The 21,104-nt window shown below is 41.1% G+C and overlaps 2 protein-coding genes across 4 annotated transcripts in view; one reads left to right on the plus strand and one right to left on the minus strand.

The window, feature by feature from the left end:
- Positions 1 to 13,650, plus strand: part of ccdc146 (coiled-coil domain containing 146) — a 56,594-nt gene extending 42,944 nt beyond the window's left edge. For both annotated transcript variants that reach the window (XM_005941573.3, XM_042228276.1), the window contains exons 19-23: positions 5,054 to 5,164; positions 5,256 to 5,393; positions 6,968 to 7,093; positions 9,420 to 9,542; positions 12,432 to 13,650. In XM_005941573.3, coding sequence (XP_005941635.1) covers positions 5,054 to 5,164; positions 5,256 to 5,393; positions 6,968 to 7,093; positions 9,420 to 9,542; positions 12,432 to 12,629 — 696 coding nt within the window. In that variant the 3' untranslated portion in view covers positions 12,630 to 13,650. The remainder of the gene's footprint in view (positions 1 to 5,053; positions 5,165 to 5,255; positions 5,394 to 6,967; positions 7,094 to 9,419; positions 9,543 to 12,431) is intronic.
- Positions 13,651 to 15,453: 1,803 nt separating this feature from the next.
- The window catches only part of LOC102295220 (gamma-secretase activating protein), a 63,051-nt gene continuing 57,400 nt past the window's right edge, over positions 15,454 to 21,104 (minus strand). For both annotated transcript variants that reach the window (XM_042228274.1, XM_042228275.1), the window contains 3 exons: positions 19,007 to 19,111; positions 17,623 to 17,719; positions 15,454 to 17,425 (listed from right to left, as the gene is read on the minus strand). In XM_042228274.1, the coding sequence (XP_042084208.1) occupies positions 17,325 to 17,425; positions 17,623 to 17,719; positions 19,007 to 19,111 (303 nt within the window). In that variant the 3' untranslated portion in view covers positions 15,454 to 17,324. The remainder of the gene's footprint in view (positions 17,426 to 17,622; positions 17,720 to 19,006; positions 19,112 to 21,104) is intronic.

Below are 21,104 nucleotides of genomic sequence, written 5' to 3' on the forward strand. Positions count from 1 at the left end.
AGAGAGAGAGAGAGAGAGAGAGAGAGAGAGAGAGAGAGAGACAAGAAAAAAATCTCCTCTATTTGACATTGTTTTTAGTTGTAACTTGTGCTTGGTCCTCATAAATATATAAATATTCCTTTGAGCTGCTCTACTCCCATATTTTTCTAATTACCCTTACATCATCGTATTAGTATATTAATATGATTTTAACTTGCTGACCTTTATGCTTTACTGGTCTGTTCCTTTGTCTCTTATCTAATTACAAGGCTTTTTGAAGACCAATTTGTGGACGTTGTATATAAATAAGGTCATTATTTGTTTTTTTTTATGGTTACACTTTCAGGATTTCAGTGTAGCATCTATTATGAAGCTTTTTAAGCCATCATGTTAATTTCAACCTGAGCTGAAATTATGTAAATGATATGCTAATGGTAGGCTGCTCGGATGCTGTCATATCTACAATGTTTTACTGCAGTCATGAGCCAAGAAAGCAGCTATTATTTGCGACTGTCAGATGAAGAATACAGAGGCAGGCAAGCAGGCAGAACAGAGACAGATGAATACAAAGGGAGAGACGTACGTCAGTGTGTATACGGCTAGAAGGAAGAGGACGGCTATAAAAATGCTACAAGAGAGGGCACTACAGAGAAAAAAGAAGATTGATTGAAGAGTGGGGAGAGGAGAGGGAGGGTATCAAAGACACTCTTTGTGCCATCCATCATGTACTGTTTAAGTGACTTAGGGTGGTTACATATGAGGGTGCAGCACAGATTAATCAGTCAAGTCAGAATCGAGTACATATTTGTCGCAGTCGGAATTTGACAACTAAAGAAGTTCATGTAAAGCTCTGAGATTAAAACAAAACATTTCTTGAGTAAAAAACTTTTCTTTCATTCTTTCATTCAGGACATTTTTACAGATTAGCTTGGTTGTTTGCTGTGACTTGTGGTGTATGTGCTGATTTTTTTCAATATTATTGTTGTGATTCCTGGGTTTTGATAGTTAGTTCTTTTCTGTTTACTTTCTTTGTCATTTCTTGTTCTCAGTTATTCTTGACTATTACTTGAAATTTCAATGTTTACTTCAGCCATACATCTTTCCCTGTATCACCAAGTCAGTTCACCATAGTAAATCCAGGTAATGGAAACATATCCTGTGATATGCGCAATGCAAAGTCTCAGATGCAGTGGTGTAAAGCATGGACCTACTATATTAATAAAGTTTAGCCTATTTGAAAGCAGGAAGAAAAACTAGCAAAAATGCTCACTGTGTAAAATAACAGACGTATCCATTTCACAGCTCCACAACGAGATAATTTGATGTTATTTTTACTATTGATTGTTTTTCCATTAGTCTGTCGTGGTAGCATCCTGCAGACCAGCATGGCTCTCAGTCTGCTGATGGACACTTTCTGTGCTTGCTTGGCCATGGGGTCTCCTGAAGCAGTAGACATCAGAGAGGCTGTGGCTTTAGCACTTGTGGAAGCAAAAGCTCAGTTGTGAGAGGACTCCATGGGAGGCCGCAGAAGAGGACTCTCAGCAGGTCTCTATGAAGAAAAGCAGGGCTTTTCTGTTGAACTAGACAGGGAATATCTTTGGGCAGTGGAACGAGCACTTGAGGAACTGTTAAACCCAGCGAAAATCTCCTGTGTGTAGGAGACAGACCCTGAAAAATAAGGGAAAGGTTCATCAGTTGCACTGGCAGAGCTCGCTGGGGTAGTTAGAAAGCTCTCTGGTGGTATTACACTGCTCAGCCTCCTAGGGAAAATTTATTCCAGGGTGCTTGAAAGAATGTTCTGACTGACTGTTGAGCCTCGTATTTAGGAGGAGCAATGCTGATTCCATCCCAGCCATGGAACAGTGGACCAGATCTTCACCCTATGAGATGCTTATATAACCAATCAGCGCTCTCAGCTGATTCTAAACCCAAACTCTGAACACATAACCTGGTTGGGAGCAGTTTATGTGTTTATCATGAGTTACTATGGTGATACAGCCAGATAAAAAAGAGCCTTAAAGCTTGGTACAGTTCACTGACTCATTAATATTGCTTTATAATACACCCCTCAGTAATCAGTGTGCATTTAACAACTCTAATTGGACCTCTTGGTGAAATTATTCCCAATAAACCCAAAATACTGATTAGTACAAAGACATTGCATCCATGAAACAAAATGCAATAGGCTGTAATAGCATCCAGCTTGCTGACAATGCGAACGCAATACTCTGTATTCTGCCTCTGTAGCCATATAGCTGTTTCTTGATTCTGACTATCTGTGTTTTATAATCCCCAAAGTCTTCTTTTTCACTTCAGTAAAAGTAACTGTTGTTAATTATTTATTAGCTCCAACTCTTAACACGATCAGCTCAGCACTGAGAAAAAGTGCACAGAAACCCCACCACCAATCTAGTGCTTTGTAGACTGTCTCATTGTGGATTCATCTCATGTAAAAAAAAATCAAGCTTAACCCAGCAGTCAGGATCCTGCCAGTGTAGCCATCAACCGTTTCCAGTTGTACAAATCCATTCTCTCTTTTTTTCCAGTGGAGTAATTTCAATTAAAGTAAAAGTCGTCCAGCATTTATTAGCTCCAATTCCGACATGATCTGCTGAGCTCAGTTGCAATTGTTTAAAGCAGACAAAGAACTTGAGCATAATAATACTTCTGAAACGCTATTTGGCATTGGGTACTATGCGGTACTATATACTGCAATTAAGCACTTTATTTTAAGGTTTGTTTGAGAAGCCTGACATCAGAATTGATGGATTTCTAAGTCTTACTTCAGCTCGTATTCCCTCTAGATGATTTGGTGACCTTCATTTGCATGTCGAGCAGGGAACAGAATCTGATTTGTTGCTTAATTTCAGCTTTCAGATGATGTAATCACGTATTCAACTCCTCATACCACGAACAGGCTTTTGTTGTCAAAGTCATATTCTCTGTGAGAAGTGCACATATCCCGGGTCCCTCTTGGTCAGCCCCAGTTCCTGTTTCTCAGCATCTCTTGTCTTTTTAATTCTGCCTTTCTTGTCTGCTTTCACATCCTATCGCATCTCCTTTTTCTGACTCTGGCCTTTCTTTTGCTCCTTCTCACTTTATCTTCCTCTGTCTGTCAGCCTTTTATCACTTTCTCCAAGTACATTTCCTCCACTCTTATCTCTGTCTTTGCTTTTCAGTAACTTTAACCCAGCTCACACCTTGGCTTATCACATGACAGCTTTAATACTAAGTTAAAACCTGACTCATATGACAGTAGGCTTTTTAATAGGCTGATCACCCATGTCTGTTTTAATCAGACTCGCTGCCCAACTATAGGAGAGAGGCTTCATTAATCCCATCTATGAAGGACGGAATCATCACGTTGTTCCGGACTGTCTTTCTTCGCTCACATTAGATGCAGGCGCATCAACCTACACTGCTGCATATATCCACACACAAACACACACACCTGTATACTCAGTATGGTTGAATGGACTGAAGCTGATGTTTCATAAGGCAGGTCGTGTCAGGTCAGACCGCCTCTGTACTTTATTCCACGTGTTCTTTTTCTCTCTTCAACTCTTCTCTCTTTACTTCGCGCTGTATAATCAATCACTTCTTCTTCTTTTATATTTGCTTCAGTGTCCCCAGGCATCTATTAATATTTCTCATGTATTTTCCTTTTTCTGTCTTCTATCAAGTGATCGCAGTTTTTTTTTTTCATTGTTCCTATTTTCTGCTTACATTCATTTTATGTTGCCTGTCATGGCTCCTTGATCAGCTGAGATTCATATTTTTATTTATATATATATATATATATATATTACCTTTATCTTGCTTTGGATTTATATTAACTTCACTGTTGCGATACTACAGCTTTCCTAAATGCCCATTTCCATCTCTAGCCCCCGCTGAGGTTAGGTGGGCACCTGAGTTACTATTTATCTTTGTCTTCATAATCAGAACAGCCTTTTTCTCATGAAGTTGACTGACCAGTCGTAGGTTTGAAGTAACATTGTGTCTTTATGATTTTGTTTGGTTCCTGGCTTGATCCCTCTTTATGTGGAGTTTGCATGTTTTCTCTGTACCTGCGTGTGTTTCCTCCGGGTCCTCTGGACTATGGATGTAAGATGCATAAAGTGCTATGGCATTCATGTAAAATGTTTTGAGTGCTCAGTAACAAGTGCGTAATATTTTCTCCTGAATTCAGTCTGGTTTATTTGGTATTTTCCTAAACTTTCCACTGTAATTTTTAATTCTTGTTAGCCTTTTTCTCCCTACCAGACTTTATGACATTGCTGCATTTCATGGTGCATTTCCAGTCCTGCATGTTACTGGAATTGCGTTAAACCAGTGGCACTGTGTGTCCATGTGGACTAGACCAGAAAAGCAAAGCAGGCACCCATTCATTATTCTTAGACAGGTCAAAACTTTAATTAATGTTCTATATGTTAATTTTCTGTCATTCATTTAAGCACTTTGTAGGTCATGTGCACTTTTTTTTTTTTACTCTGGCAAACCTCTAACTCCGTCTCCACTCGCTAATTGCAGCTGCTTCAGAATGAGCATTAGCTAAAGGCATTGATCGAACATGCCTGCCCTGCCCCTTCACTTAACTTTAACGCCTTGTCATCCTGTCTGCTTCTGAGCCTTTTGCCTCATCTTCTTAGTGTGTTTTTTTTCCTTTTGTGTGTATCCTTGCCTCCCCTTTTATTTCTGCTGTCTTTGGGGATGTCAGAAAATAAAAACTAAATAAAAAAAACAGGCCCTTGGAGGGATGTTGTAGCTTTTTAAACTGTGGTTTCTCTTATCACAGTTTGCCACTGGCTTGTCATGTAGCAGGAAGTAGCTTCCATGTAGGCCCTATGTTTAGCAAAAAAAGCCCTTAAATCCCCAGTGCAACGAGTACCTTCCATCCATGGAGAACAAAGCACTCAGACACACACAGACTAATTCTAGATCCTTACTTTGTATTTTCCAGTTATTTACCTTTGGAAATTACTAGATACAAGTGACAATAGCTTATTGACTTCTGCCACAGTCAATTTGTTGTCTGTTTTCGTCTGTAATTCTCTTATTTTCTGTCTCTCAGCTGTCAGAAGCCAGGGACAAGACACTTGAGGGTGTGAAGCGAAAAGTTGATTACAAAGAGCTAAAGGGCAAAGACCTATCAACGGCAGAACTGGCCAAGAAAATTGAACAGGTACGCGACACTTTTAAAACACTACTTTGTTGCAAACGTTTTCAAAGGGAATACAAAAAAGGTGTGTCTCCGCTCTGTCTCTGCACTGTAGCTTGAGGTGAATCTAGCTGAGCGCGAGAGGCAGTTGCTGGAAAAAGAACTCCTGGTGGACCAGGTGACCCGGCTCTCAAAGCCACTCAGCGAGCAAGCTGACAACTGCCAAGAGGACAGACTCTCACTGGCAAAGAAGGTAGACTCTTGTATATACATAGAGAAGAAGCTCTGCTCATATAGACACACATAGGGTGATACAGAGACAAACACACACACTCCCACACAATACAATATACTCTCAGATACAGAGAAACATATTATTCACCCGTTATCTGCAGCGTGGTCTTTTATCTCTCTCTTTGTCTCCCTCACAAACACACTGACACATTGTTTGAGGAGCATGTGCAGCCCATGTGAGGAGCGTGCAGAGTGAGCATTTGGGAGTTCACTGAGCATTACAGTTTCTTTACACTCCCACTTGCTCTTCTTTTCCTCTTCGGCTATAAATAACCTCATCAAAAGCTAGTGGAACAAGCTTCATAGCCCATAATCATTTGTAGAAATAAGTCCCAGTAGCACTGAAAGGAATTTAATTTGAAATGAAGAAAATCTTGAGCTCAAATGTCCTCACACGGTAGACAGGCAACTACTCTAGTTGCAGTTTACATCCTTGCTTGAAGACCTTAAGGGGATCTATTAGGCGGAGCACAGAGATTAGTGTCATTCATTCAGCATTCATCCAAATGTGAAATAAGGTCAATGGTCCTGGGTGGTTTTGCAGAACATCATAGTGTCACATTGTAGTTAACCTAAAAGACCATCTCTTCATCATTTGTCATCTCCTCAGACAGTGCTGTTAAATTTTGTTGAAACCAGTCTATTAATTCTTAAGTGAAGGACACGTGATATTTGACCACCAACTTCTCATCAGTTCATCCTCGAGTCAAACTAACTAGATTTAATGAAATTCCCTCCAGGTGTACTGGGATGTTGCATTCCCAAGAACGTGAGAGTAAAATTCCTATGCTAAGTAAACGTTAACATGAGAAAATCTTGGGGTGTCATGTATAACTGTATGGCATGCAAGGCAGGACCCAAACGCAGGACTTTGAGTAGCTCCTTTGCTGTGACTACTTAAACATAAGAGCACTAAAAAAGGAAAACTCAGAAACAAGAAACTAGGAACAAAAAACTAGAAATAAACAGCTAGACATTTACCACTAAGAGTTAACAAGGGAAATGAGGGAAACATGGAAACAAACAGCAAACGGGGACGGCATGGCAATGATCAGAGCAAAACCACTGAAGCAAGGAGCACAAGAGTCCAAAACAAAGACCTAGCAGTTCAGAAGGCAGAAGGTGTGCCCTGCAGCAGAGATGGCCCATTACAGGAGGCCCGCTACCTGGCCAATAGCGCAGACGAAGGAGCTCTGCAGGATGACCTTGTGATCCAGAAACTTAGAAACACTGGGTCACAGACCCAGTACGATGACATGGGGATTTCTAATTGGTGATGTTTGAAAGTTAAAGAGAAAATTCATGAGGTCTCAGTGACCCTGTTGTTTGATCAACAATGAAAATCAGTTTTAGTTTAAACTGGTTTACTTGGATCTCTGAGAATAGGACAAATGATCTGAAAGCATTATCCCAGAGGCAGGACACAGTACACTAGACCTGTACACTACATTACACTCTCTGATTAGCTTGACACTGAACATTTATGAAGAATGATCTACTCTGTGCCTCTGTCTATGTGTTCTCTGCTTCCAGCTGAATGAGCTCCGAACTAACATAATCAACACCAACCACCGTATGATGGCCATTTCTGCAGAACTTTCCATGAAGCAAGCTGCTGCTTTATCTCTACAACAACAGATCAAAGAGAAGGAGCTACAGGTCAGGGGGGGACACATGTAGCCACAACAAAGGGATCCAGAAATCTACACCGAGCTCTTGGATGTGCAACTCCACAGTTGCACATCCAGTTTTCCCATTATTTTTATTTCTACTCACTGATCACGATCGAAGGGAGCACTGGCTCATCGTATCCAGTCTCAAAACAACTCAAGATTTCATAACTAGACCTTACTCATGGGTGACAATGTCCATCTTTTATTAGGAATCTGTGGAATCAACATCTAGCAGTTCAATATTTACAGAATTTATGTATGCTTTAAACTATGGCTTTATAGTATGTTGGTTTATATAATTGCTTGGCTAACAAAAGGTTGACGGTTCAATTCCAACTAAACATTACAAATTTTGGGAGGTATATTATTGCAGGTGCCTGGTTTGAAACTGCCAAATCAAATCAACTGAATCAGACAGAACATAAAAGTTTATTGTCTATAGCCTTATCTTGCCTATGTCCTTAGAATAACCTTACGTCTTTGTAACTGACCAAGTTGCTCTTCTGAAAAGAATCTATGAGAAAAATATTTAGCAGGAAGAAAATGCCTGAATAGATGGACGTATTTACACATTTGAAATGTGTAAATACACCTGGTGAGCCACTTTAATTATTATTTCATTCCCTTTCAGCAATTATTCATATTTTAGACCAAAGAAGGAGGTTTTCAATCAGGCTAACTGCAAGCTAAGTACTAACAAGTAGCAGCTAGCATTACAGTGTATTCTGTAACTATAGCAACCAAAGAGGCTTATTACATTCATTTTTACGCTTCCATTAAGGGTAAGTAATGTGTATGTAGTGGCTCTGACTAACAGTAGCTTGATTATTGGTTTATTTATGAACTGCTGCTGTTTGTCATAATTTGGCTAAATCAGTCTCTACATGTTCACCAGGTAGAGGTTAGTGTGAGTTCAACAAATGTAGAACAAAAAGCTAAAAAAGTGAGAATACTACAGAAAGCATACTCTTTTTTTATAGTAAATATTTGATCACATTATACATAATGTTGCTGCGATAGCCATCAGGACATTGTGGCCTGCTACTTTGAAACCTCAACTTGACCATTTGATCATCAACATCTTGTCTACTCTAATGTATCTATTTTAGTAAAAATGATAGCGCGGTTTACAAAATGAGCAACATGTCGTATAAAATAGGAATTGAAATTTGAAACGGAGTCCATGAATTATTTAAGAAAGTGTTTATTGAGGTCTTACTAATGAGTGAAGACAGTGTGTACTAAAGATGGAAGGACTCCTTTGAGGAGCTCCTAATAGAGGAAAATGTGAGAGAACGGACAAATTGGAGGAAAGTTTGTGAATCATGAAATGCAGAGGATTAGTAAGGATGAAATAAGGGCAGCTATGAAGAGGATGAAGAGTCCTGATAACCTACCTGTGGAGGTGAGGAGTGGACTTTCTGACCAGATTGTTCAACACGATCCTGGAGCGTGAGAGGATGCCTGGGGATGTGTACTGGTACCGCTTTTCAAGAACAAGGGTGATGTGCAGAGGTGTAGTAACTAAAGAGTGTAGTCACTAATGAGCTGCCAGGCAGAAGGAGGACGACTGCAGAGACGATTCATGGGTGTAGTGAAGGAGGACACGCAGAGGGTGGGTGTGACAGAGAAGAATGCTAGAGATAGGGTGAGATATATAGAGATGATCTACCGTGTGACCGCTAAAGGAAGCAGCCGAAGTCGGAAGCCATTTACTGAGATCATAGATCGCTCAGGGTCATTTTCTTACAAATTTCATGAGAACTGGACTTATTTTTGGGGGGGGAACTACAAGAGTCACTCCCTGCTGGCAATTAGAATGCAAGTTTAAGGCACTTCTTCACAGGCTTTACTTTTCATACATGCTTTAGTGACTCAGCAATCAGTCCATTATCATAATTAGTATAATTGTTGAGCTTAAGTATGAAAATAATGAGGCACCATCGCGTTATTCAACCAAGAAATGCTGAAAATCAGAAACTGGTCTCAACAGAAACCCCACTGCTGTGTTTCTCAGTAAAAAATAAATAAATAAACAGGTAAAAATGTCTGGATTTCCCTCATGACTTCTATATATTTCAGGAGATTTGTGTTAATAACCTGAAGAATCCCTGCAGTTGTCTGCCTGCAGTGCACCGCAGACACAGCTAGAAGCAGAAAATGCCAAGGCTTAATTTTGCCTGGATTCTGACACTAATACAACCATCTGTTTTTGGGTGCAGCTTAAATTGAATCAGGCCAGGAGAGTGCAGAGTGGACAAAGTGAAAGGAATACAAAGTGAATGTTCCTTCCATTTGTCCTGTGTTTCCAGATGGACAAGAGCCAGCGGCGGCTGGAGCAGGGCCTGTCACCATACCCTGAGAAAGAGGAGGAGTGGAGGAAGATGCTCCAGGACAAGAAGAGGAGACAGAGGGACAAAGAGGAGAAAGAGAGGGTAAAGAAACACACAAGACTCACAAAGATCACTGGTCAGAAATTGATTAGAGCACTGAGGGACAAGAAAAGAAGATAGAGTGGCAAAGAGAAGAGTGCAGCAGGGACACATTGCAGGGGCAGGAGTCGATTAAGACTCTCCAGAGCAAAAAGGCTGTGAGTGAAAGCGTGAGCGAGAGCTACCCACGCACAGACTCGAACTAGAATCTGCAAAAAAACAGGAAATGACAGGCTGAACGGGCGACAAACAAAACTAGCGGCTGTCTACACAAAGAAGGAGCACATACACAGATCAGCTCTGTCTGAAACCAGTCCAGCTGCCTGCAGCCATTTGTTTTCTCCCCTTTTTATTATAGCTACTGATCAAAAAGGACACCACAGTAAATTGCAAGCACATAGCCAAAACAAGTAACAGCAAGGAACCTGCAGATGTGGAAATATTAGTGTATCTGAAGAATTTTGGAGGGGTGTCATTGTTAGTTTTGCATTTTAAACTTCTTAAAATGTCTGCAGATATTTCTTCTTGTTTATTTTGTGGCAGTTTCTGATATGTTTTTCGCGGTCAGAGCCATTATTTCTCGCTTTGCGTGCCCTCCTCAGATCACACGCCAGCGGATAAACTTTATGCATGAGAAAATCGCCATCTCTTTGAAGTGTCCGTGAGATTTAGGCACAGTTAATTTGCATGCTGTGGTGTGGTGAAAGTCAAAGAGAGGACTGGAGTGTCGTGAGGATGTGTGTTCACTTGAACTTGATTTTTTTTTTCTCTTTTTTTCTCAGCAGGAGCTCGCCATCGTTACAAATATATCCATCAGCCACAATAGGATCAAATCAATTTTGTCAGCCTCTTAACAGTTTCAGTGACTTCATCCTGGTGCTAGTTTTTAACACAGTATGCAAAAAACTTTTAAGGTCATGTGTCATTAACTCGAGCAGGAGGCTGTTGAATATTAACAGTGCAGGCAAACAGCCTGGGTCTGTCCCAGGGAGTTATCTGAGGCTCACTAATAACACATTAAATCTTGTTGTTTAATCTGTACACAGACCCATATATAAAATTGAACTTTTTTGTACTTTTTTCTGTTTAGCTAATAAGGTCACAGTAACAAGAAAACAGTAAGAAGCTGTGTGGTGATAAACAGTCACAGCATGCACCGTAAATCCTCCCCCCTCACAAAAAAAAAGCGAAATAAATCTGTCCAAGTGTCCTTGAGCGAAGCAGCAGACCCCCAAAAGCTCGTGATATGTAAAATGTAAGCAGCTTTAAAGGAAATAGCTCCAAATATATGCACAAGCATTTGCACAATTTGTTGTTTTACCAATCTGCATTTACTCATAGAAGTACTATGGGGTGAACACAGTACTATACCTAAACTAAGCCAACTCTCATTTCTTTATGTTTTGTTGGGAAAATGGGAAAAAGGTGCAGCGATTTATTAAAAAGTGTCTGAACCCTCTTAGGCAGCTTGCTTGTCTTTTCTTTAAGTAGTCTTCAGGAATAGTTCTCCAGGCTTCTTGAAGGACATTCGGGGCTATGTTTAGGTAATGAGGTAATGTTGATGTCCGGGCTCTGCGGATGCCAATGCATGACTGATAGTGTTTTTATGTAGGTATGTATCCAGTGTGTTTCCAATCATTTTCAAAATGGAAAAATGAAACTAGCTAATCAGATGCTCTCCAGATCATATTGCATGGTGAATCACAGTATGACTGTACTGATCTGCTTTCACCTGATTTCACCAAGACTCCCAACGCCACTGGCTGAAATGCAGCCCCAAACCATAACAGAGCCTCCGCTGTGCTTTACAGATGACCTCTCTCCTGCCCTTCTTCAAACACACTGGGGATTTAAACAGGTTTTGGCATAACTTTGAAAGTGTGGAGAACTGTTACTTAAGACTGCTTTAAAAAGAAAAAGTTACAAGAAAAAATGCAAAGAAATGATGATTGGCTCAAGACTGTGGAAGAAAAAATGCTGCTTTGATAAGGGTGTTTGATAAGAAGTAAGGGTGGCATATTTTTATAGGAAGGTAGGTAAACTGGTCTAAATTCCTCACTGCTCTCCACACATCAGTGCTCCAAGATGCAGCTATTCCTTTTTCTTTTTATTATACCTACTGTTATAAATATGATTAAAGGAGAGGTAAAGAAAGTTGTTAATAGCTTGTATATCAAAGTGACTTCCCCTAAATCCATGGTTTGGTTCACACACTGTGTGCCAGGGTGCACAGATTGCCTCATGTCAGCTGTAGTATCTGATTTAAGATGAAATTGAGCAAACCAAAATGACTGTACTTTAGTCAGCACGACCACCTTTATACTCAAACAGGCAGGCCTTGCTTTGTTCTTTTCAGTTACACAACATTCCTTTTGGTTTTCGTCATTTGAGGAAAAGTTCACAGGAACGTGCACTCAGTGATCCAGCGGAGGCTGTCAACCTCATTAATAACCAGAAATGTGGATCGTTTTTTTCTTGATATTTTTTTTTGTTTAAAAAATAGAATAAATCATAATATAATGAGTAAAATTTAAAAAAAATTGTAATAATTGCAAGTGCTGCTGTTCTCAGGATTTAATCCAAAATATGAAATTCTGCACACGTCGTGTGTGTTTTCAATCACTGGAGGTATAATATGAAGAAAAACAGGAGGAAAAAAACACAAATTAAACTTTTAATCAGCTTTTTTGTCCCAAGCTCATGCACTCGACTGTTCATCTTTGCTTTTGCATTCATGCTGAGATATAAAAAAAATGCAGAACTGATTATTCCATTTACTTGATTAAAATTCAGGATAATCTGAAATTGAAGTATTTACTCCAAGGTCAAGCAATCTTACATCAAATATTAAAACTGCTTCTGGTACATTCTTGCGTGTGTGTGTGTGTGCAGCTTGCTGAGAAGGAGTGGAGGCAGTTACCTAATGGCGAGTACACCACAGCCGAAGCACGTCCCAACGCGTACATCCCGCTGAACGCTCAGCTGCCTCTGCCCAAACCCTACGGAGCCCAGGCCCCCTTCAAACCCTCCCAACCAGGGACCAACATGAGACACTTTCGCAAACCTGAGCTCAAATCCATAGAAATATAGAAGACATGTCTGTGGACAAGGTCGACATATTGAACCATATGACTGTTCTGTTTTTATTGGCGTACTTCAGGCACACACACACTAAAGGAACATGTGTTTCATTGATTTGCGTTATTTATTTCCACACTCCTTCTTCCTGCTCTCACTAACATGTGCATGTCTGTGTGCTGGCTGCTCTGAGCTTGTTCTTGTGGCCTGTGTCTGGTTGTAATTTGGCATTTGATTGTTTACAGTAAAGCTAAAAAGTAAAAGAGAGTGGAAGGGGGGACAAGGAGACTCAGTAATGTATTTCTGTATTCATTTCTCCACCTAGCAAAAGCATCATCACACTTTTACCACCTTTCTCTAGAAGATAAATTCATTTCTCAGGGCCACTGGAATATTTCTACGTATTCTTCACTCTTGTTGTTTCATCCCTCATGCTTGTAATCTCCGAATAAATTGCAATGGGTTTAAGCTCTATGCAAGGCTGGGAGTGTCTCCTTTAATGCCTGAAATGATAAATGTAAATACGGTGAGGAAGCTCAAACACTGAAAGAGCATAGAGAATGACAAAGAGAGAGGAGAATTTAAATGAAGGGGGAAGGCAGCAGAGGAGTGTCAAAGGGATAAGAGAGGGGGATCTAAATTGGGTGTAGAGTTCAGAGTTGGTGACTAGTGATCGAAAACATAGTCAACTGCCTTTGAAACTAAAAAGTTACCAGAAGCTTTTTTCGATCTTTGAGATTAAAGCAGTTCTGGTATTAGCTTGTTTTGCAGATTCTAAGCATGTGACTGCCCTGAAAGGGTCTAAATTGGTTGCGGGTGCCAGACGGATGGTCTGAGTATTTCAGAAACTGCTGATCTTCTGGGATTTACCCACACAAGCCATCTCCAGGGTTTACAGACAGTTGTCCAAAAATGGGCAAAATGCCTTGTTGATGCTGGCGGTCAGAGGAAAAATGGACAGATTGGTGTGCAGAAGAGCATCTTGTAGCAGCAGAAGACCGCACTGGGCGCCACTCCTGTCAGCTAAGAAGAGCTACTCATGGGCTCACCAAAATTGTAAATAAAAGGCTGTTAAAAAAAATAGGACACTTGGGATCCTTAGAACAAACTGAGCACTGTTTATTTGCCTCAGCCTACCTGAGTACCACTGCTGGAACGCTTCTTCCAGTTGCTCTCTTTAGGGGTCAGCAAAGAGGATCGTCTACATCAGCGATCCCCAACCTTTTTTGTGCCACGGACCGGTTTATGTTCAACAATGTTTTTACGGACCGGCCTTTAAGGTGTCATGGATAAATACAACAAAATAAAACCAGTAACAGAAGCAAAAAAAGAAGATTTATTCATAACACATGGGAAAAGACCCAGGGAAACCAAGTTAACGAAAAACAATTTAAAAAATAACGATAAAAACCCTGAAAACCATAAATTTCACACCCGAGCCTCAACTCTCGCCGCCCAGTACCAGATGACTCATGGACCAGTCCATGGCCCGGGGGTTGGGGACTGCTGATCTCCCTAGCATCCTCCTGTGTCACACCAACCCTCCGCATGCCCTCCTTCACGACGTCCCATGAATTTTTTTCCTCCTGCCTGGAAGCTCTATCTTCAACATACTTTGCCCAATATATCTACTCTCCCCTCCAAATCATCTCAACCTTGCCTTTCTGACTTTGTCCTCAAAGCGTTCAATATGAGCTGTCCTTCTGACGTACTCATTTCTAATCTTGTCCACTGTGGTCACTACCTGTAAAAATCTTAGCATCTTCTTACACCTCCAGCTTGTCAGCACCACCCTCTCAAAACTATACATTACAGCAGGTCTCACAACCATCTTGCAGACCTTCCCTTTCGCTTCATCTCCTGTCCTGCTGTCACACCTTTTTCCACCCATTCCCCCTGCCTGCACTCTCTTCTTCAGCTCTCTTTTGGATTCTCCGTTGCTTTTGATGTTTGACACCAGGTATTTCAACTTCCCTGCTTTCACTACTTCTCCTCCTCAAATCTTCACTGTTACACCAGTGTCCCTCTCAGTCACACACGTACTGTATACCGACTTTCATTCCTCATCTCTCCAGTTCATGCCTCCACCTGTCCAGTGTCTCTTCCACCTGTTCCCTACTGTCAGTAGAAAAGCTTAAAAAAATGCTAAACAAGTGGTTTTGAGGAACTTGAACTCATTTGACAAGAAATGACTGGCATAAACCAGCTTTGCGCAACACTCTGCGTGAGTCAACTTCCGAAGGAAGTGACCTGCTGATGTGATGTGTGTGTGATCATCCATCGCACGCTGACGCTGAGGGCTGTCAGATTAACTTAGCCCCAAACTGTTAGCTGACTACATAACACTGACTGCATAACAGAGTACGATAGGGGCAATCAGGTGAGGAGTGATCACATTTAAAAGACGAAATGCCCACAGGAGAAAGGACTGAAGGTGAAGCAGCAAAAGTGATGAAGCTGAAAGCTGCTAATAAAACATTGTGGGTTATGTAACGAAAAAGGGGGGAAAAAAGCTTGATGGGTGTGTCCCTGATTAAATGTGAGTCAGCGCGTGTGATGACTGACGCTGAGATTATTTCCTGACTTTACTGGAGGTCTGCTGAGCCTGTCCAAAACACTCAGATATTCTCGAGAATCAGAGCTCACTTCCACAGAGCCTTTCACGCTACAAATTATGTCACTGAAAGCAGACGTCTTTTCCTAATTTATCCCCGCGCTCCAAAAGTGCTAAGTTCATCCTGTCATCAAAATTCATTGGGAAGCAGTGCACAGATCGCCTACCTCAAAGCTTGTGTCTCTGCCATGTTCTTTAAAAGTAAGGCAAAAAAAGACACCATTTAAAAAAGACAAAACATTTATTTACATTTCGGTGTAAACATGAGCGATTGAGAGATCCCTTTTTCCAGAGCACTGGTTTTGCAATCAAAGCACAACATGTAAATAATCTGTGGAATTCAGTGCTGGATGATGCGCAGGGTGCAAACATCCAGGCACTGAAAGGATTAGGAACATTTACAGCACGATTTTTCAAAGCACACGTCTGAACATGTGTGTGGAGGCAGACTCTTACTGCCTGTTATGGAGTGATTTTGTGTAAAGGTGCCTATGTTCTCTTTATTTTGGTTTGGTAACAGGAGCTATTAAGTGTTACAAACAATGAACATATAGATATGTAGTTGTGGTGTCAGAGAGACAAATCATTCTGCATAAATCAGCATTAAAGGGGACCTATTATGCTAATTTCCAGCCTCATATTTTATATTATATTCTTGAATTTGGGATGAGTCACAGTTCTGAACAATAATAATTCCTTATAGTGGGCCTTTAAGAAGCTCTTTCGATTGGCTGCTCCATGTGAACAAAAAGTTTGAACGGCAGATGGTTGGGGCTAAACCTATGTTCGCAAACTACTCTGATGGCTGAGTTCTAGTGATCTTTAATAATGTATACTTTGTTGATCCCCGTGGGGAAATTCCTTTCTGCATTTAACCCATTCGCTCAGTGAAGCAATGGGCAGCCATTGGGCACCCGGGGAGCAGTGTGTAGGGACGGTAACTTGCTCAGGGGCCACCACTCTACCTACTGAGCTATCCCTGCCCCACAGGGCAGAAAGCGGGAAGTCCTGGTGTGGGGCCAGAGGCTCTCATAAAGGGGATCAGTGGGGGCCCAGTCTCTTTGAAGTGATTGGGCTGTGCATGGTAATAGTGGAGCTTACATGATGGTGACAGCAGAGGGCGCTTCCCATAGGGAGGATACTGAATGACGCTTGAAGGACAACTGCATTTATACAAAGAATAGCCAATCACAGTGCTTAAAAAGTTCTATTAATTTTCTTTTGTAAGTTGTATTTGAAATTCTGAATTTGAACTTGGAAACTGTCTGAGCTTTTGGCGCTTACAGAGAACTTGCACATATGCTGACTTAATCATTCGAAACTCCAGCCATGTTTGATGTGAGCATCCACCACTGTAACAGCACATGCATGACAGACAATAAGGGAAAGCATAATAGGTCCACTTTAAAACCAGAGCAACTGACCACATCAAACCACAACCATCAAAGCTTTTGTCAGCATATAATCAAGTTGATGGGGTGCAGCAGCATTACAGGAAGCCCAGCAAGTTAAACAAGTGATTTATAATTACCATTCACAGCATTTGACATCAATGTTCATAAATTCTATGAAAGCAAGAAGAGAAGCTGAGGAGACGATGCAAATAACTGCCTGCAGTTTTCGATTTCAAAAAAAAAAAAAGTTTCCCAAAGTTTAATTAAACCGTAAGTGAAGGTGTGCCCATGTTGGTTACTGTATTCTAATTTCTGCTGTTGCCAACAATTTGTTTGGTTTGCGTAAAGTTGCAGCTGTTCCTCGCACATCGCAACCCATCTCAGCTCTTTCCTGAAAAGCAGGTGGGAAAACTGGGGTGATGACTCTGCCTCCTATTCTGAGCATCTCCATCCATCTACCCCTCCGTCCCACCCTAATTCATCATCGCACAGTGAGAACTTGTTTATGTCTACGCCTCTGCCTTTCAATCCCGCCGCTCATTTTTCATCTCTCGCCCTCCCTCCTTCCATCATCCATCCATCCGTTACTTGTCCTCGAGGCCCCTTCGATGATGACTGGTCTCTCAAACACATTTTCCTCCCCATCTCTTTCCCTCTCAATCCATCCGCCCCGCATCCCTCTCCACCTCTGCGCGTTTATCATTTTCTCTCGAAGCCCAGCAGAATTAGCGTCTGTTTCAGAGCCGTCTCCTCCACAAACCTGGCGTCCACGTTCTCCTGCTCCTCGAAGGGGTTCGGAGCTGCTCGGAGTCAGAAAGAGACAGAGATTCTTATAGAAAACAGAACAGCAGACTTTGTGGTACAGAGTTGCTTTCTGGCCAGGCATGCACGCACACATGCACACACATTCTGTCTTAATCCTCGAAAGGCCTCTATCTAAACACAAAAGCGCGCACACATACACACACACACACACACACACACACACACACAATACCTTCTTCCTCTATATCAGAGAGTATTTTTGCCAGGTAGGTAAGAGGCAAAAACTCAGGTCTGAAGCCAGGCTTGTCTGTGCCCATGAATGCAAGTCCCTAAGGAGGAAGGAAAATAAAAAGCACAACTTCAGTGTTTTTTTTATGCCTTGTTTTTGAGAAAACAGTCAGACAAATCTGCAGCAAATCCAGAAACTGAGTCACCTTAGCTCTTCTCTAAGATAAACTTGGCTGCAGTTTAACTTTTAAGGCACCAACAGACTATCGCTGCACCAAATGTCACAGGCTCTCCACGCCTTCTCTGTGAGCCAATTAGCTGACTGAGACTTGGTGATAGCATCACATCCGACTAAATCAGTGGGTGACTGCTTTAACACGTTCAGTAATGATGTCTTTTTTTATGTCTGTGCAGAAACAAATAAACCAAAAAATAAAACTTTCTGGTAGTAGTTTATTTTTAAAAAATGAGAAAAAGCATATTTTTCTGTATAATTATTTGATTAATATAACCATAAATAGACCTGTGGGTCTGAAAGATAACCTATGGACGCTCTAAATGCCTGTTCAGTGAGGGTTTATAATTGAAAAGACCATGCCTTAAGCATTGAAAACATTGGGAACATTAAAAACTACTGATTAAGAACATACAGTCATGGTGAAAAGGAAGTACACCTCTCTCAGTTCTAAGGTTTTAGACAGGAGGCGGTAAAAACACCCTCAGATGACTGACAACATGGCATTGTTTATTGTTCCAGTGCTGCTTCAGTTCATGGAGGTTTATGGGCATCCATTCATGCACAGGTCCAACCACAGCATTTCAATCTGAGTGAGGCCTGATCTTTGACTGAGCAACGGCAACACTTGTAGATTTGCACTTGTGTGCTTGTGATCACTGCTCCGTTGCATGAAGCTAAAGCTTAGTCCAAACTGGACTCTAGAACACTTTGGTATACAGAGGATTTGTAGTTCAATCAGTGGCCACAAGGTACCGAGGTTCGGCAGCTGCAAAATTAGCCCAAATCTACATAAAATTAAACAGAATTCAACTTCTCCCTACTGACCCTTAGCATGAGTCTATATTTATGTTCAAAAACCCAAAAAATTGATGGTATTTCCATAAAGTAAAGGTCAACACCACCCTGTTAGCACATTCGCTTTGAAGCATAAAACAACAGCCTTACATAGCTCCTGGGATGGTTATATATTCCCATTTTTGGAGGATTTAAAAATAATGCATTTATTATCAAAAACAAATGGTGGCACATTCCAGTGCAAACATTTCTCTCAGTTTTCTGTTTTTTAAATGCCTGAATAACTTTCTAAAAATGTCTGTGAGATTAGGGTGTGTATGAGAGTTGGCATGTGTGATACACTCTTCTGTGTTACCTTATTTTTGTTGTGTTTCTCCAGCAGAGTCTTGACATAATCTCTGGAGATTGAAGCAGAACTGACAGGATGATCCCACATGTGGTAGATCCTCTTCACCATAGGCTACGCATACACACAGACACACACACGCACACACATAACCGAGTTTATATTTTAGGCATGTAGTTCATGCTGTCAAAATAAAAAATATCCCTGGAGCTTATGAACACCTGTCCCTTTCTATTTTGCCAACTGGAACACAAAACCATTATTGTGGTGTGAACTGCTAATGAGGGGTTTCAGAGAAATATGCATCTTTAATTTTTAGTGTTTTTGTCGCAATTTCAACACAACTTCTTTCCACACAACTGCACTCATTACTTAATCACAAAATAACTAAACAGGATGCTGCATTGGGCAGCTTATAAACTTCATACCTGACTGGAATATATGACTGAACTTCGTATAGGGATTATTACACCTACAGAATACTGCAAACTATGAATATGAAGAAATTAGTTTTTCAGGACGGAAATAACAACAGGCTGCTAGGGTAGTCTACTACTGAGTTGAACCGCCTGTTGCCAGGACTGCGTTAGCTCTGTGTGGCTTAGATTCACCAAGGTTATGCTGCTGGGTGCAGGCATCATAGGATGGCTACACTGTGGTCATAACACCTGACTATATAAACTTTGACAATGAACTCACTCCATTAGACTCACAGCATATATTTACTGAATATATTTACAGATACATATGCAGTGGTCCCTCGCTATAATGCGGTTCACCTTTCACAGCTTCGCTGTTTCGCAGATTTTTTTATGCAATTTTGCATGCTTTTTTTTTCCTTTTTTTTTTTTACAGTGCTTTGTGTTCTGCCTCGTGATTGGCTGTAGACAATTGTCAATCAATCTCGTGCCGTGTCTCCTGTACAGTACAGAATGCCTTCAGCTTGTCAAATATACATAAATATACATAAATCTTGCCATCGCTGGCATGGAACGCACCCCACTGCCCATTCCGTCACAGATTTGAGAAGGCCCGGCCAAACAAACTTGAAGCTGCCTTGAAGCTTTGGCAAACTGTCCTACCGGTAGGATAATTTTACAGTGATGTCTGACAAACCATCCTACTTTGGATGGTTTGTCAGATATAGCCGTCCTGATTGGCTATATATTAAAGCACCAACATCAGTCTCACTGACTGTTGATACAAGGCTGGATGGATCTATGTTTTCATGTTGTTTACACCAAGTCCTGATCCCACCATCCAGTCTCAAATTGTAGCCTCTGTTTCCTGTTTTTAAGTGAAAACAGTGGCACCCAGTGGGGTCTTCTTCTGCTGCTTCTGCTCACAAGTTCAACATCTTGTACGTTCAGAGATGCTCTTATTAGGGGTGCAACAATACACAAAATTCACGGTTCGGTTCGGTTCGATACTTTGGTGTCACGGTTCGACATTTTTTCGATACAAAAAAAATGTTCATGCCTTTTTAATTTGTCATTTATTAAATTTTTACGGCACATTCCGCACCACATATCTGTGCGTTCATCATTTGTTTGAAGCCAGCTCGCCTCCTGCAACTACTTTTCCGAGAATACGCGCTTCTTTTGTGGTTCGGACTCCTTCTGACATTTCTTTGGAGGTGGAGGAACATCACAGTAATTGCTTAAAGGAGCTTCTTCGACATCTTTAAGAGTTCTAAACAAATGTCTATCCTCCTCCTGAAAATCTTATGTATGCAAACACGCGTTGCAACTTCTTATCTTGTGCCCGTTTTTTATTTTGACAGCAAATGCGCACCACTTATGTGCAGCCCCGGTTATATAGCTCGTCATATTGCAGCCACAGAAATTCTTTTGTCCATGAAAGCTGCACTTTCTTTTTGCCTTATAGTCTGATTTGTCATAACTTTTCCGTTTTGTGGTAAGCTTTTCTTTGGCTGTCACTTCTTCACCCTGACCTGTCTTACTTGGCTCAGCAGAACTAAAATATTGTGGCTAGCTCAGACAAGGAGGAGACGGAGGTGTCGTTTGGTCTTGCTTCCCGTGAGCTAGCCAGGGAGCACAGCCGTTTATTGACATCTGCAGAAGAACACTGCCGCTAGCTAACTGCT

The sequence above is a fragment of the Haplochromis burtoni genome, unplaced genomic scaffold, assembly GCF_018398535.1.
Source record: "Haplochromis burtoni strain Fernald_Lab_line unplaced genomic scaffold, NCSU_Asbu1 Contig_315, whole genome shotgun sequence".
NCBI classification, from domain to species: Eukaryota; Metazoa; Chordata; class Actinopteri; order Cichliformes; family Cichlidae; genus Haplochromis; species Haplochromis burtoni.